Source organism: Odontesthes bonariensis, chromosome 12 (genome assembly GCF_027942865.1).
Source record: "Odontesthes bonariensis isolate fOdoBon6 chromosome 12, fOdoBon6.hap1, whole genome shotgun sequence".
Taxonomy (NCBI): Eukaryota; Metazoa; Chordata; class Actinopteri; order Atheriniformes; family Atherinopsidae; genus Odontesthes; species Odontesthes bonariensis.
In genome coordinates, this window is record NC_134517.1 from 20,787,753 (window position 1) to 20,801,192 (window position 13,440).

General features: G+C 42.5%; 1 protein-coding gene across 2 annotated transcripts in view; it reads left to right on the plus strand.

The window, feature by feature from the left end:
- LOC142396642 (FERM, ARHGEF and pleckstrin domain-containing protein 1) overlaps nucleotides 1-12,800 on the plus strand; it is a 52,499-nt gene extending 39,699 nt beyond the window's left edge. Inside the window, exons 14-27 of one of the 2 annotated variants that reach the window (XM_075479600.1) lie at nucleotides 698-885; nucleotides 1,033-1,122; nucleotides 2,462-2,595; nucleotides 3,867-3,948; nucleotides 4,021-4,258; nucleotides 4,358-4,488; nucleotides 4,599-4,667; nucleotides 5,088-5,177; nucleotides 5,464-5,546; nucleotides 6,974-7,086; nucleotides 7,325-7,488; nucleotides 10,439-10,546; nucleotides 11,375-11,526; nucleotides 11,639-12,800. In XM_075479600.1, coding sequence (XP_075335715.1) covers nucleotides 698-885; nucleotides 1,033-1,122; nucleotides 2,462-2,595; nucleotides 3,867-3,948; nucleotides 4,021-4,258; nucleotides 4,358-4,488; nucleotides 4,599-4,667; nucleotides 5,088-5,177; nucleotides 5,464-5,546; nucleotides 6,974-7,086; nucleotides 7,325-7,488; nucleotides 10,439-10,546; nucleotides 11,375-11,526; nucleotides 11,639-11,720 — 1,724 coding nt within the window. In that variant the 3' untranslated portion in view covers nucleotides 11,721-12,800. Of the gene's footprint in view, nucleotides 1-697; nucleotides 886-1,032; nucleotides 1,123-2,461; nucleotides 2,596-3,866; nucleotides 3,949-4,020; nucleotides 4,259-4,357; nucleotides 4,489-4,598; nucleotides 4,668-5,087; nucleotides 5,178-5,463; nucleotides 5,547-6,973; nucleotides 7,087-7,324; nucleotides 9,166-10,438; nucleotides 10,547-11,374; nucleotides 11,527-11,638 lie in introns of those variants that run through there. The other variant, XR_012772554.1, reaches the window with a different exon arrangement.
- Nucleotides 12,801-13,440: the final 640 nt, after the last annotated feature.

Here is a 13,440-nt window from a genome sequence, read left to right on the forward strand (position 1 = left end):
GGGGAATGTTGCAGCTTCAAAATAGTAAGTAAGCTGAGTGAACGTTGTCAGTGTAGATCACACAAAGTAAGCTGTTCCTCTTGATCATCCTGCGCCATGCGCCTCAGCTTGTGTATTGATTGACAAGCTGTCTCGGCTTTGGAGTGAGTCACGACTGACTTCTCGCCCTCTGGGCAGATCCCGCCCCTCTGCTGCACCTCGGTGTGTTTTATTGCGGATTGTGGGTAGAGCTGCCCCCCCCCCACGTTAATGATCAAAATGTTTGCTATATTAGATTATCAATTGAACTGGAAGGTTTTATTAGCATCAAAATGTCACTGCAGCGTCTGTGGAATTGGGCTTCCCCGCAGATTTGTAACTACTAATTAATTTCATTATCAAGTGATCAATAGATTGATTCACTGTTTATTCTTTAAATGTCAGAAAACAGTGAAAATGTCATGTTTTTTCTACAGTTAAGGGCTTTTAATATGTCAGAGATATCCTAAAACTAAGCAAAATGATATAATCCAGATGGAGCAGAACAAAAATCCTCTGATTTGAGAAGCTTCCCTTGATTTCATACACCGACATTATCATAAGAACTGTCTCCATCGTAAAAAAAAAGTTGAAGTAGGTGAATTTAGATGCTGCTGCTTTGATATGAAATTGAAGTGTTTATCTCTCTCTTGTGCGGTCACTGTGTGACTCCACACAGGCGTGGTTTCCCACAGTCCTCACCTGCCTGTCTCCTCTGGACACTCCCACGGGATGGTAAACGGTCAGAAGTCTCTGGAGTTGGGCAGCCACAGTCCCAATGGCCGACAACCTTCCCCCCTTACCAGCCCGCTGCTCAACGATGCATGCAGCGTTCGCACAGACGATGAGGATGAGGTCCGGAGGAAGGTTGGTCGACTCGAGCATCAAAGCCACTGTCAATCGATCAAAATAAATCTCCCTTTTGACTGAAGTTGAAACTCTTGCAAACGCATTAAAAAAACAGTCCCGACATTCAGTGCAGCTAAAGATGTTGCTGTTGTGTTGGCTTTGCAGAGGTTTCCAACAGATCGAGCCTACTTCATCGCCAAAGAGCTGCTGACCACAGAGAGGACATATCTGAAGGACCTGGAGGTGGTGACTGTGGTAAGATGAGCCTCGCCAACACGCTGTTTGGTTTCCACTGCTCCTGTCCTCTGGGAAGAAAAATACAGATTATTCCGGTTAGCTGCTCCATTTGCAGAGCGCCCGCCAAAACACAGAAACGGGCAGTGACACAAGAATACTTTGGCAGATGCGATTGAATTTTTTATTCATTCCGCACACTCGAGCTCTGAAATGCATTCATCCGTCTCACTCCAGGCTGTGAATATTAAACTGTTTGTGTTTGAAGAGAAAGATGGATTTCGCCGCACGTTCTCCCTCTGCGTGTGCCTCCCTGATTCATTCTTTGAAATGTCATTGGCAGGAAGCAAACATATGGAGAGCATTTCATTTGATAATGTCTCAAAGTAGACGCAGGAGAAAAAAACAGGATATCACATGCACGGAACCGCTCGTCATCTGCAACTGAGGAGGATGTTCTTTTGCCTGATTTGGAACTTGTTTGCAACAGCAGCTTTAAAAGCTGAAGCCATTCTTATCGTCCACAAATACTTGGGTTGACTTGTTTTGTTCTTTTTGATTTATTCATTTGTTTCAATCGTGAGCAGTGTGTGTGTGTGTGTGTGTGTGTGTGTGTGTGTACATGCTGTTACCCTCCAATGTGCCGGTTGGTGCTGCTGCTGTTGAGGGTGAAGTCATCAGAGCAACAGCTGGTGCTTCATCTCTCGCTCTTCTAGAAACTCTCACTTTTCCTACAAGCCATTTCCCCCCGTTGCACTCGGACACACAACGTGCTACCTTTGACTCCAACCTGGCTTAATGAAACAACAGCGTGAGAGTGGCTGAATATTGATTCTCTTTTTCATCCTCAGCTAATTAAGGGATTTACAAGTCGTCGCAAAGCTGAAGTGCTGCAGCAGTAACACAGATAAAGGGATTCTGGAAGCGTTCGGAGCTTCAGTAGGTTAGACTATTTCTGTGAGAAAGGAGAACTTTTCACATAACAACTTTCTAACAAGACACTACAAACTCCATCCCTTCCCTATACCTAAGCCAGAGGCATGAAACCACAACACTGCTTCCTCCCCTTAAAAAGACTCAAAGACGGCTAAAGATAACAGTTACAACCCAGTTTAATGCTTGATTCGCTTTCCATACTTACTGTATCCAATGTCAATGACATGGTTGCTTCACCTGCTCAGAGTAGGAAAATGAAAAAGTAGCGGTTTTATATCTGACTTCAGCTCTGATAGATGCCTATAGTTCTGTATTTAAATGCCGGGGGATTAGGGGTTAGAGGTATGTGTGATGATAACACTATCCTAGCATGCAAACATTATTTCCCCATCTTTAATAGCTTCCCCCTGTATGTGTCTCCCAGTCTTTCCAGAGTGCTGTGGGACAAGATGAGGCGACTCCAGACTCCCTGAAGGACACCGTCCTCTCCGTTTTCGAGCCTCTGCACAAGTTCCACACAGGTTTTCTCAGGGAGGTGGAGCAGAGGCTGGCTCTATGGTGAGGCTCATTTCACTTCCAGACTGTGTCCATTCCCTGCAGGGCTGAGAACAAGCCCCGGTGATATGTTGCCTTGGTTTGGCTCCGATTTATCACAACCTCTTGCTCAGTTTTTTTTTTTTTAATGACTTCTATTGGCATGCAGCCTAAGAGGGCGACCCAATCCCTTCAGGTGACCTGAGGAGCTACTATCTCTATGGCAACGCCACAACTGGCCTTTTCTGGCCTGTGGATTTCTGCTGCCTGATCTCCTTTAATGATGTTGTGGATTATCTAACACACACACACACACACACAGAGACAGACACGCTCGTTCTCACTCAAACTCACACACAGACAGACAGAGGACAGCGAGGCATAAACCCCGTCAAGCTGTTACAATTTACAGCCTCTTACTGCGGATAGTTATTTTAGTTCAGGCCTGTGGTATCGTCACAGTCGTTAGAGCTCCAGATTATAGCTGAAAGTGATACTGCGCTTTACTCCACTGATAAAAACCACATTTAGATGTGTATGCAAATTTTTCAACCCCACACATGTGTCTTTAAACATTTTGCATATTCAAATATTGTCCTAGATGTTGTGTTCATGATTAGAAAAGCACTCTGTCGTAGGGATGGAAAGGTGAGAGGGGGGGAGGGGGGGATTCTATTATTTTGATAAAGGGAGATACTTTTCTTAAAAGCTTCTGCTGAAAGGTTATGTCAAATCTCTGAATATCATGAATAAAATTCAGTCATGGCAGCCCAAGACTCCCCCATCCTGTATGTGGAAATTCATGCTCAAGGGAGACACCTACTGGTGGATGTCTCTCTTAAAGTTTGTAGAACTTGATGCAAATTTTTGTAGTGTAAAGCTCATTGAGTACTTTTGTAGTTTAGTTTATGAGTTCACTGTCTACAATGATAGTAATAACTTTTATATGACTTAAAGTAATGAAGAGAATAAGTGATAAGAATAAAGTTATTTACAATGGGGTAAAAAAACGGTAAAATGCACAGTTGCGACCTTGGTTTCTAAAACTCTCAGCAGGCACACATACACAGGTGTTTCTCCCAGATTTTGCTCAGCAAAGGTCAACAGTTTTAGATTCATGATGAAAGATGGTCTGCACTTTGAAGGACTTTATCAAAAGGAGGCTTGAGTTTGATTTTCATTCTAAAAGAGACCAAAGTCAAAATGCAGAGACAGCAGACCTTTTTTTCCCACTCAAACAGTCACCATCAAATTCTCTTCTGTAATAAAAACAGCTGATGTTTATTCTACTTTAGGGAAGGACGCTCCAATGCACACATTAAAGGGGACTACCAACGTATCGGAGATGTCATGCTGAAGAACCTTCAAGCCTTGAAGGTGCGGTGTGAGTCCGTGTAAATCACGTATGCGTCTTAAAAACCAGCAACGCTTTAACACTTCTGCTTTTAGCCTCTGACAGCCAACCTGAACAAGCAGTCTGACGTTCTGCTGGAGCTGGATAAGGCGTGCAAGGCGTCCCGCAAGTTGGAGGGTCTGTGCAGGGACTTCGAGCTGCAAAAGGTCTGCTACATCCCCCTCAACGTCTTCATCCTCCGGCCTCTGCACCGCCTCGCTCACTACAAGCAGATCCTCGAGCGTTTGTGCAAGCACTACCCAGCTACTCATGTGGACTTCAGAGACTGCAGAGGTGCTGCTCTCTTGCCCAGAGTTCATGAAAAAAACATTTAGATTTCCCTAAGCCAGCAGTTTTATCTCCAATAATCTCTCAACTGTGGTTGGTCTGCAGCTGCTCTGGCGGATGTGTCTGAGGTGGTGGACCAACTCCAGGGAAGCCTCATCAAGATGGAGAACTTCCAGAAGCTCCTGGAGCTGAAGAAGGATTTGCTTGGCGTTGACAATCTTGTTGTTCCCGGTCGGGTGAGTTTAAAATGGAAGGGGAAAAGATTTTGACTGCTTTTTATGCCCACTTTTTCTATGATATTTGATTATCTGATTATTTGTCTTTCATTTTCCTATTTTTGCCTCAGGAGTTCATCAGGTTAGGCTGCCTCAGCAAACTGTCTGGAAAAGGCCTACAGCAACGAATGTTTTTCCTGGTAACGCCCCCACTTTCTGAAATTCACATCACTAATCTAATTATTTAGTTGAGTGAAGTCATGCTTAAGAACAACATTGCTTATCTTTTGCAGCTTGCATTGGGCAGATGGTGTTGGCAGATTAAGAGCAGCTGCTAAAATAACACATTGCTTTGAACTTTCACAGTTTAGTGTTTTAAACATGTATTTGGTTTGGCTGCTTATATATTATAGACATGGCAGTAAGAATAAGGAATAGCAAAGCATTGTGTGGAAGAGTAGTTTACTGTAAATCAATCTCAAGCTTATAATTCGCCCGCTGTTATGAGAATTGAAGCTTTCACTCACTTTGGATCTTATATATTTAGGATAGAAATTTAAACAGCCATCAGGCTCACCTTCATCCAACTGGAGGTTCATTTATATTGTTTCTGCCGACAGTTTAATGACGTCATTTTGTACACGAGTCGAGGGATGACGCCGACCAATCAGTTCAAAGTGCACGGGCATCTGCCGCTCTGCGGCATGACAGTAAGTGCTGTGACACACGGAGCTGAACATCTGTCACCAGTTTGTCTACTTTAGATGAGTTGTGTTAAACAGCTGAACTGCGGCCTCTTTAACATCTGACCCTAACACACACACACACACACGCACGCATACATGCACACACTTTAAGGACAGCCACACTACGCTTGTCCTTCTCTCATCTCCTTTTCATCCACACTCCCTCCTTCTCTCCCACTCGGTCTATTTTTGGTGCTTGCTGTCCCAGATCTTGCTGCTCTTTAATGTCTTCTCTGTGTTCTTCCTTCAGATCAGAGAGAGCGAGGACGAGTGGGGTGTGCCTCACGCCTTCACGCTGGTTGGGCAGGGACAGTCGGTGGTAGTTGCAGCAAGGTATGACCGGTGGTTGTCAGCACAGAGACACCTTGTGCCTGGGACCTACCAAAGTGACTGTGTGCTTTTGAGTAATGGTGCATTAAAGTGCTAACTTATAGCCGCAGTGAGCTCCCAGAAATTGTAGTTTTATGGGAAGAATCCCTTTATATATACTTCCCCTAGGGCTTTTCTTTTTCGGCTACACTAAGAGTTGATTTATATTTCTGCAGACCAAACTTGACGTATTTGTTTATGTGTTCATATGGCATGCTGTTTAGAAGATGCCTCTGTTAAGCAAAACTGAAAAATGCATCTAGCTGCAGTTATGTTTCATTTGCTCTCAGTGCTATCACAGTAACTAGTGTTCTGCCAGGTAGCTACATGCTGTTTTTCTTGTTTTCATTATGCTGCCAGTCAGTGCAGACTCAACCAACAAAGTGGTAGTGTGCGCCATCCCCTCTGACGCCTTTCCTCCTTCCTTCCATGTTGCATTATTTCGAACAAAAGTGACTGACGCATCATTTATTAGCCCCAACTGAAATGGAGAGTTACAACTACTTGAAGCAATTGTAAAAGCTTTTCTTTTGATCTCGACATTTGACGTTTCCATCAAGTGTTTTTTTTTATTTTTTTTTTTTTTAAATTTGCATTAAAAACCATTGATAAAAGCCCAAATTCGATTTGAAATGCATACATCACCTCAATACAGTGTTAAAGAAATGTAGCCAGCAACAGAGACACCAGTGCACAAGTGGAAAGGCCTGTGAAGGCTATCGGCTGAGGTTTCTCCATAGATCAAACGCACTGGTGGAGGTTGAAGCCTGAGGGGAGGGACACCAGGTCACTCGAGGCTGAAAAAACACAAACCAGTTTCTTTTCAGACAATAACTGCTGTCAGTAAAGTACCAAGGTCTCCATCAAAGAGAATCATTGTCATTCGTGGTGTGGAAATACACCAGTGTTGACAATAGCTGTGATATTAAAAGAATGAAATGATCAAGGTTGTGTTTGTAACGCAGATGTAATCACATCATGATTGGATCTCAGCGGATAAAATCAAAACTTATAGATTTTTGTACAGTTCTATACAAATTTGTTACCTCCTAATCGTGTAGAAAAAATCAAATATCATGACAACCCCAATTTTCATTTAAAATCCTTCATTTTGACATTCTTTTTTGTGAGCATGCTTTCTGAAGGGTTATAGAACTCCCTACTCTCCCCATTTTTTGCCGTCAAACTAACATTTTCCTGATTTAGTTTGCACCAGTGAGCAGATGGCACAGTGGCTTGCTGTTGTTTAAAGGAAAAGTTGGCAGGACAACCAGACAAACCAAGATCAGACCTGTGCTATTCTTACCAGCGATACTATTTTCTAATCACCAGGCCTGCCTGCTATGGCTTGTGCGCGTTTTTGCTCAGCACTTTATCCACTTGTGTTCTAGTTCCCTGACAGAAATGGAGAAGTGGATGGAGGACATAAAGATGGCGATAGAGATGGCAAAAACCAGCAATGGGCTGTCATCTGACCTGCTGACCAGCAACCTGACAGACAATAGTAAGTTGCAACACAAACACACGGCCGAGTGTAAAGCGTTGACTTCAGTTGGTTGTGAAGAAGAAACGGCAACTTTTTCTGTAACTGTCCAAAAAACCAAAAAAAAAAACATCGAGCATCCTGACATCCCAGATAGATGTTGATTTGTGAATGATCTGATGCTGTCTGTGTTTTAGCGCCTCTCTCCCCTCACCACCCTGCTCACTGTCTAGCAGTAACAACCTCCTGACTTTCCCAGAATTGCAGGAGGACTCCTCGGTGGAGGCAGAGTCCGAGGACGACATGGCAGCTTCGCACACCTCGCTGGAGAGGCCCGCCCCTCACCGTGGTAACACCATGGTGCATGTGTGCTGGCACAGGAACACCAGTGTGTCCATGGTGGACTTTAGCATAGCTGTGGAGGTATCAGCCAAACCTAGACTTGCCCCCCTCCTCCTGCTCCGCTGTTTTCTCTCCGTTTCCGAGTCTGTGCTGAATTCACTTTAATCTCTCGGTTGGAACAGTGCCCTCCTGTGCTGCCCTGCATCCTATGATTAACCAGGACATACGGTGGCGTTCAAAAGTTACACTGAAAAATTTCTGTCGCTCGATAACTCCATAGTTAATGGAGTGAAAGATTGGACTACAAGACATTAGATAGCTAGGCTTTTTGAGTGGCTGAAAATAAGTTTTGTTTTTTTTTAAACAAGAGATGTGGGTTGTTGGGGTTAAGATATAACTTTATGGCTACAATAACCAAATATGTTAAGAAGAAAAGGGGGGCGGAATGTTGTGGAAGAAAAAAATACCTCTCCAACTATTAGGAGCGAGGTTGGATCAATTTAGCTTTACATACCTATGGAAAAGGAAATATTTTTGCTGTAACAGACAGAATTGAGATCGGATATAATTACATATCAAAAGGTTCCATAAGCAAATGTCACACGTCTGGGGGGGGGGCTGAAGATAAAAACTGGAAGAAAATATTGTGATCCCAAGTACAGCTCAAAACCACATGGAATGACCTCAAAAGGTGAAAGGTTTTGCCACAGCCTTCACAGTCCCACAATCTACACACTTGCTCTCGAAGAGGGAGAATAAAGGCGCGCATGCATGGCAGTCCAGACTCTCACTGAGCAAGGAGCCTTTTTCCAGCAAGAATGGAAAAGTAAAATAAAATCCTTATAACAAGAGCAGCAAGATTCCTGGCTGGTTACAAATAGCGTTGATAAACTGTGATCCTTGGAAGAAGGATTGACAGTAACAGACATTTTGAGCAGACGTGTCCAAACTTTTGAATGCCACTGTGCGTTTAGTGATCGAACAGTGCACCATCATACTTTTTTTTTTTTTTTTAAACTTTAGCCAATGAACTTAAAAGGTTTTTACGGAAAAAAATTGGCGTTTTGGAATTTTACGTCCACTTTTAATACCTTGCATGTTTCTTATCTGAAATTATTTTTCAGCTTTAACAACCATTCGGTTGAAGCTGTTCAGCAACAGTATGTACGGCCTCAGTGAGGTTACTGTTTCAACCTCCCCCTCCCCCTGGCACACAGTTGCCAGCGTGATCTCATAATCTAAACTCTAGAACTGCTGCTATCCTTTGTGTATCTGTCCTTTTCTCCCCTTCTGGCATTTGAAATCTCTGATCATCTATAAGATAGTGAGAAAGCGGCGTGCTAAAAGTCCTTGTCTCACATTAACAGAATGGATCATGTTTTGCGATGTAGCCTCCCCACAACCCGGCTGTGTCCTGCTCTAGTTGTGTTCTTCCTCTGTCGTTGTAACTCTGTCCTCTTCACAGCTTTGCCAGGACACACTGTCGGCCTCCGTGTTAACCCCTGCCACTGCATGCCTGTGTTTCACCTACTCAGTTTCTGTGTTTCTGTCCCTCCCTGTCTGTTTCTCTTTTTCTCTCTTTTTTCTCCCCCCCATACGTCTGTGCATTCCTCCGTCGTAGAGGAGCCTAGTCCAGTCAGTGACATTAAGGCCCCCATGATGGGGCCTGCGAGTGGCCAGGGACCAGTGCCTATGTCTGTTATCTGCTGGTACCGTGTTCAGAGTCTCTCCTTTAGTGAATCCTGCAGGAGTCTAGAGGTAAAGGAGCCAGGCAGAGAGGAGAGGCCCAGTGTGTGTGTTTGAAGTGCAGACAGAAGGCTTTCAGGCTCATTTACAGTGATTTCAGTCATTTATGGGGGGTTTTTTCTAAACAATATACACACAATTCTCCGCAATGTTAAAGGAAAAACTGTTTTTTTTGGGAATATGTCATTGTTAAAAATCTGAACTATTTACACAAACATTCAGATCCTCTGTGGTGACACAAGACGATTGTTTAAATTTTAAGAATCTGAAACAAACAAATTGTGCAACTTGAAAGTGGCTGGAAACTTTATGTCAGCACTGTGCTTGAACTGTACCACAGGATGCACATTCCAGTGAGGAGAAATGGAAATACAGTCGCAGCGATAATGTATACTTACATATTGATTTGGTTTTATAGATTCACTGCTGAAAACAGATGGTAGGCTCGTCGTGATCATTAAAAAATAGCATAGTCCAGTTGGACCCAAAACCGCACCAGATCAATTCTAATGATTCCCAACCAGTTGTGCAGTAGCCAGGGAGTGCAAGAAGTGATTATGAAGTAGCTCAGCTAAAATACAGCAAATATAAAAGTTTTTCCTTCTGTTAATCGCTTCTTTTAGTCGTAATGCCAGCTTGATATAGATAAATGGACAGTCATCAGTCTTTATAAATACATTCTAAAGTTGAGTTAAAGGGATCCTTTAAGGTTTGAGTCCTTTTTTTTCATTTTTGTAAAATGAATCCCATTTTAACTGTGTTGCTGTCTCAGAACCAAAAGGGCCAAAAGAGGATACATCCTCTGGGTTCCACTGACACTTGACTGAGTGTGAGAGACCGCTGTAGCTTCAGATAAACTCTGCAATCAATTTATTGAACAGAGTCAGAACACTGGATTTTGTCCATCCATTACTCAAACAGGAGTTTGTCTGGAAGACGTTAATGTCTGATATGATCAGTAGGAACACAGACGGCACACAAATCGCTTCAGTGTCTGTGTGGGCACGTGAATGTTTTGCAAAAAGTGAAACAGTCCTTTAATTGACTCTCTCACTTCAAGTTAGCACTTTTAAAACACAATGAAGAGGTTCATCTGACTCAGCTGTGAGGGCAAGTTGAGTAAAGGAGGTTGGGACTTATGATGTTAGAGAATTGGGAAGGTACAGTGCTCAGCAAAAGTAGATTTATTTCTTATGTGATAGCACAAAATAAGTTTAAACGTCAAATCTCTGACGGCAGTTGTATGGTTTCGGAATTAAACTTGTTTCCTTTTTTGGTTTTGCAGAACCAGCTGTCGGGAAACTTGCTGAGGAAGTTCAAGAACAGCAACGGCTGGCAGAAGCTCTGGGTGGTCTTCACCAACTTCAGCCTGTTTTTCTACAAGTCTCACCAGGTGATGAGCAAACACAAGTCCTGCCGTTTGTGCATTAAACCGCCCTTGCGCCAATTTTGCCTCCTGAGCATCGCATCTCAGTGCAGAATATCAAATCTGCGTGCCATGTTAGAGGTGTACACGCTTTCCCACGCAGGATTCCATTCATTTCCTGCCACAGAAAATGCTCGGGGGCTATATTCGGACCGCAGATATTTTAAGCTCTACATACCAGAGTTTAAAGAAGCATTATCAATACAAATAACATTTCTGGTCTAGTTACTCATCTCGAAAAGAGCTAACAATCCATAAATGAGACAAGTTGTAGTTGTTGGTCCATGCCAAGAGCCTGTTTTACAATTTCTTAAACCTCAATTCAAACAAAAGTGGGGTGGCATATACGTGACTTTTATGTTGTGTTAAAATACGTGATTAATTTAGTTATCCTGGATTCACAACAACACAGGTTTTCCATGAACAGCTAATGCTTCTCAATTGAAGCCATATTTGACTGAAAACATCAAGAATGTGTTTGTAAACCAATAAGTATTAAGGAACTAAAGTAAATGTAAAGGTATTACCAGATTGTACAACGTCAAGTTAAGGCTGACTTAATGTTTTATGTTTAAAAAAAAAAAAAACTATTTTGCATTTCAGCTTGATCTCTACATTATCTCCACATTCAGCACTGATTAAGCGATGTTTTGCTCTCCCCCTCCCTGATGACAGACAGTGTTTCCTTATTTTTGTAGAAAAGGGAAACTCCCAGAGGGATGACACGTTTGCACTGAGGCGGAAGGATATATGGATCGTGTCAAATTTTAAATTCCTTTTCAAATATTCCCTCAGGATGATTATCCGTTGGCCAGCCTCCCGCTGCTGGGTTACTCGGTCACCGTCCCCTCAGAGACTGAAAATATTCACAAGGACTACGTCTTCAAACTACATTTCAAGTCCCACGTCTACTATTTCCGATCGGAGAGTGAATACACTTTTGAGAGGTACAGAAAGCCTCATCGTTCAGCTCTCACGTTTCCAGAAGTTGCCTGCAAATGATTTTGCATCTCAGATGTTTGATTTGTACAGATTAAACAGCCTTTTTTCTGCCTGCAGGTGGATGGAGGTAATCCGCAGCGCTACGGCCCCATCAAGTCGCCCCCGTCTCCTCAACAGCAAAGAGCCCCACCACCACTGAGTTGGCACACCTTGTTTTCCACATGCCACCTCCTCCAGGTGGCGTTTGCCTGTCCCGTCCTTCTGACTCCCTGCTTTTCTTTTCTACGCATATCTGGGACATTTGTACACGTGTCCATGCACATTTGGTGCTTTTTTTTTTAATGCTTTAATGGTGACATGTCCGCTGGTTTAGACTGCATCAGAGACTGCATTTTTACTCTCAACTCTGAAACCTCTTTTTAAGGATGTCATTTTATACTGTTTTTTCTAATGGTCTGAACCACTTCCTATCTTTTCTGGTTTGTCATCGGTTGTTTTTCTACAGCAGGAACGCGTTGATATAGATTTTCAGCATTCTTTCTTAGATGGTTAAACTCTCACTCCATTGTCATGAACTTTTTTGTCTACATGTTTAACTGAAAACAGCTGCTTTAAAAATGTTCTGCGACTTCAGTGCCAAATTGGTTTGTATCAGTGACCTGGACTTTTTAAAGGCTAATTTGTTATAACGGGGAACAAGATCGTCTCCTGTGAACCGTAAGATTTTATATCGCATAAAGGTAAAACAAGCCACCCTTTAACGTTAAAAGCTCTGTTCACACTTGGCCCAGCACAATGTGTTCTTTTTAAGGAGAAGGAAGTATGAAATTATTTTATTACCAGGGGTAGCTGCCACCACCACTAACGCCGTCTCAAGTAAAGTAAATCGCCTATTTGCTGATCTTTGTTCTATGAACACTCAGAGAGTTGTTTTTTTTTTTTAAACTCTGAATTCCCTGTTGAGCTGTGTGCGAAAATGTGATATTTGTTCATAATCAGTGTATTATGAAGGAAAGTGTAATTGAAAGCTTTAAAGATTGCGTGTGAAAAACAATAAAAACTTTCAGCTCCAAGAGTCGTTGCCCTCACCGAACTAGGCTGCCTCCCCGCAAATTAATCTTTTTATGAGTCTGAATGAATGGAAATATGCATTTGACAGGGTTTTTGCAGTGAAGTATTATGAGATGGAAAAACCTCAGTTCTGCTTGGGTTTGCAGCGTTTTTTCCAGACGGCAGAGAGCTCTTTGGAAATGAAAGCAATAAAAATAACTTACACAAACTCTGATTTTTATTTTTTTTTTGTGACTTGTGTTGTTGTTGAAGCTGAAGAGGCAAGCGCGATCCTCAGCGCATTTCTGGATATTACCTGCAGATGGCATCACAGATCAAGATCAATCAGGTCACTCAGTCAAGCCACAACTACTATCTGTACTACGAATTAAATCATTTTAAAATAATGTCTAACTTCATATTGTTATCTCACCAAAATATTAGGCAACTTTTATCTTTGGTTTTTCTGAGTCTGATTTATTTTTTCCCTCCCTTTCTTAGTGAAGTCTGAGTCGGGTACCTATCCAACAGCATGCAGAAACTGTCGTATAAAAGAGTGATAAAACCTTGGTGATGTTCTCTAACCTGGTAACATTGATGGAGCCAAGTAGCCAGCACTGCTTCCTTTTTCTAGATGTACTAAAACGTTATTCCCTTCTAGAAGAGTTTAGTTAGAGTTAGTGAGTTTTTGGGGGAAAGGAGAGTGATGTTTGTGTGTTTAAAACTGTCTGTAAGGCACAACGACCCCTTTATCAAAGTAACCATCTGCCTATGAGAGTGAAGGGATCTATGTGTGGGGGTAAATGTGTAGTCCATATGGCTAATTACAGATCAGCGGTGGTGAGAGTGTATTGGGATCATTTACTTAA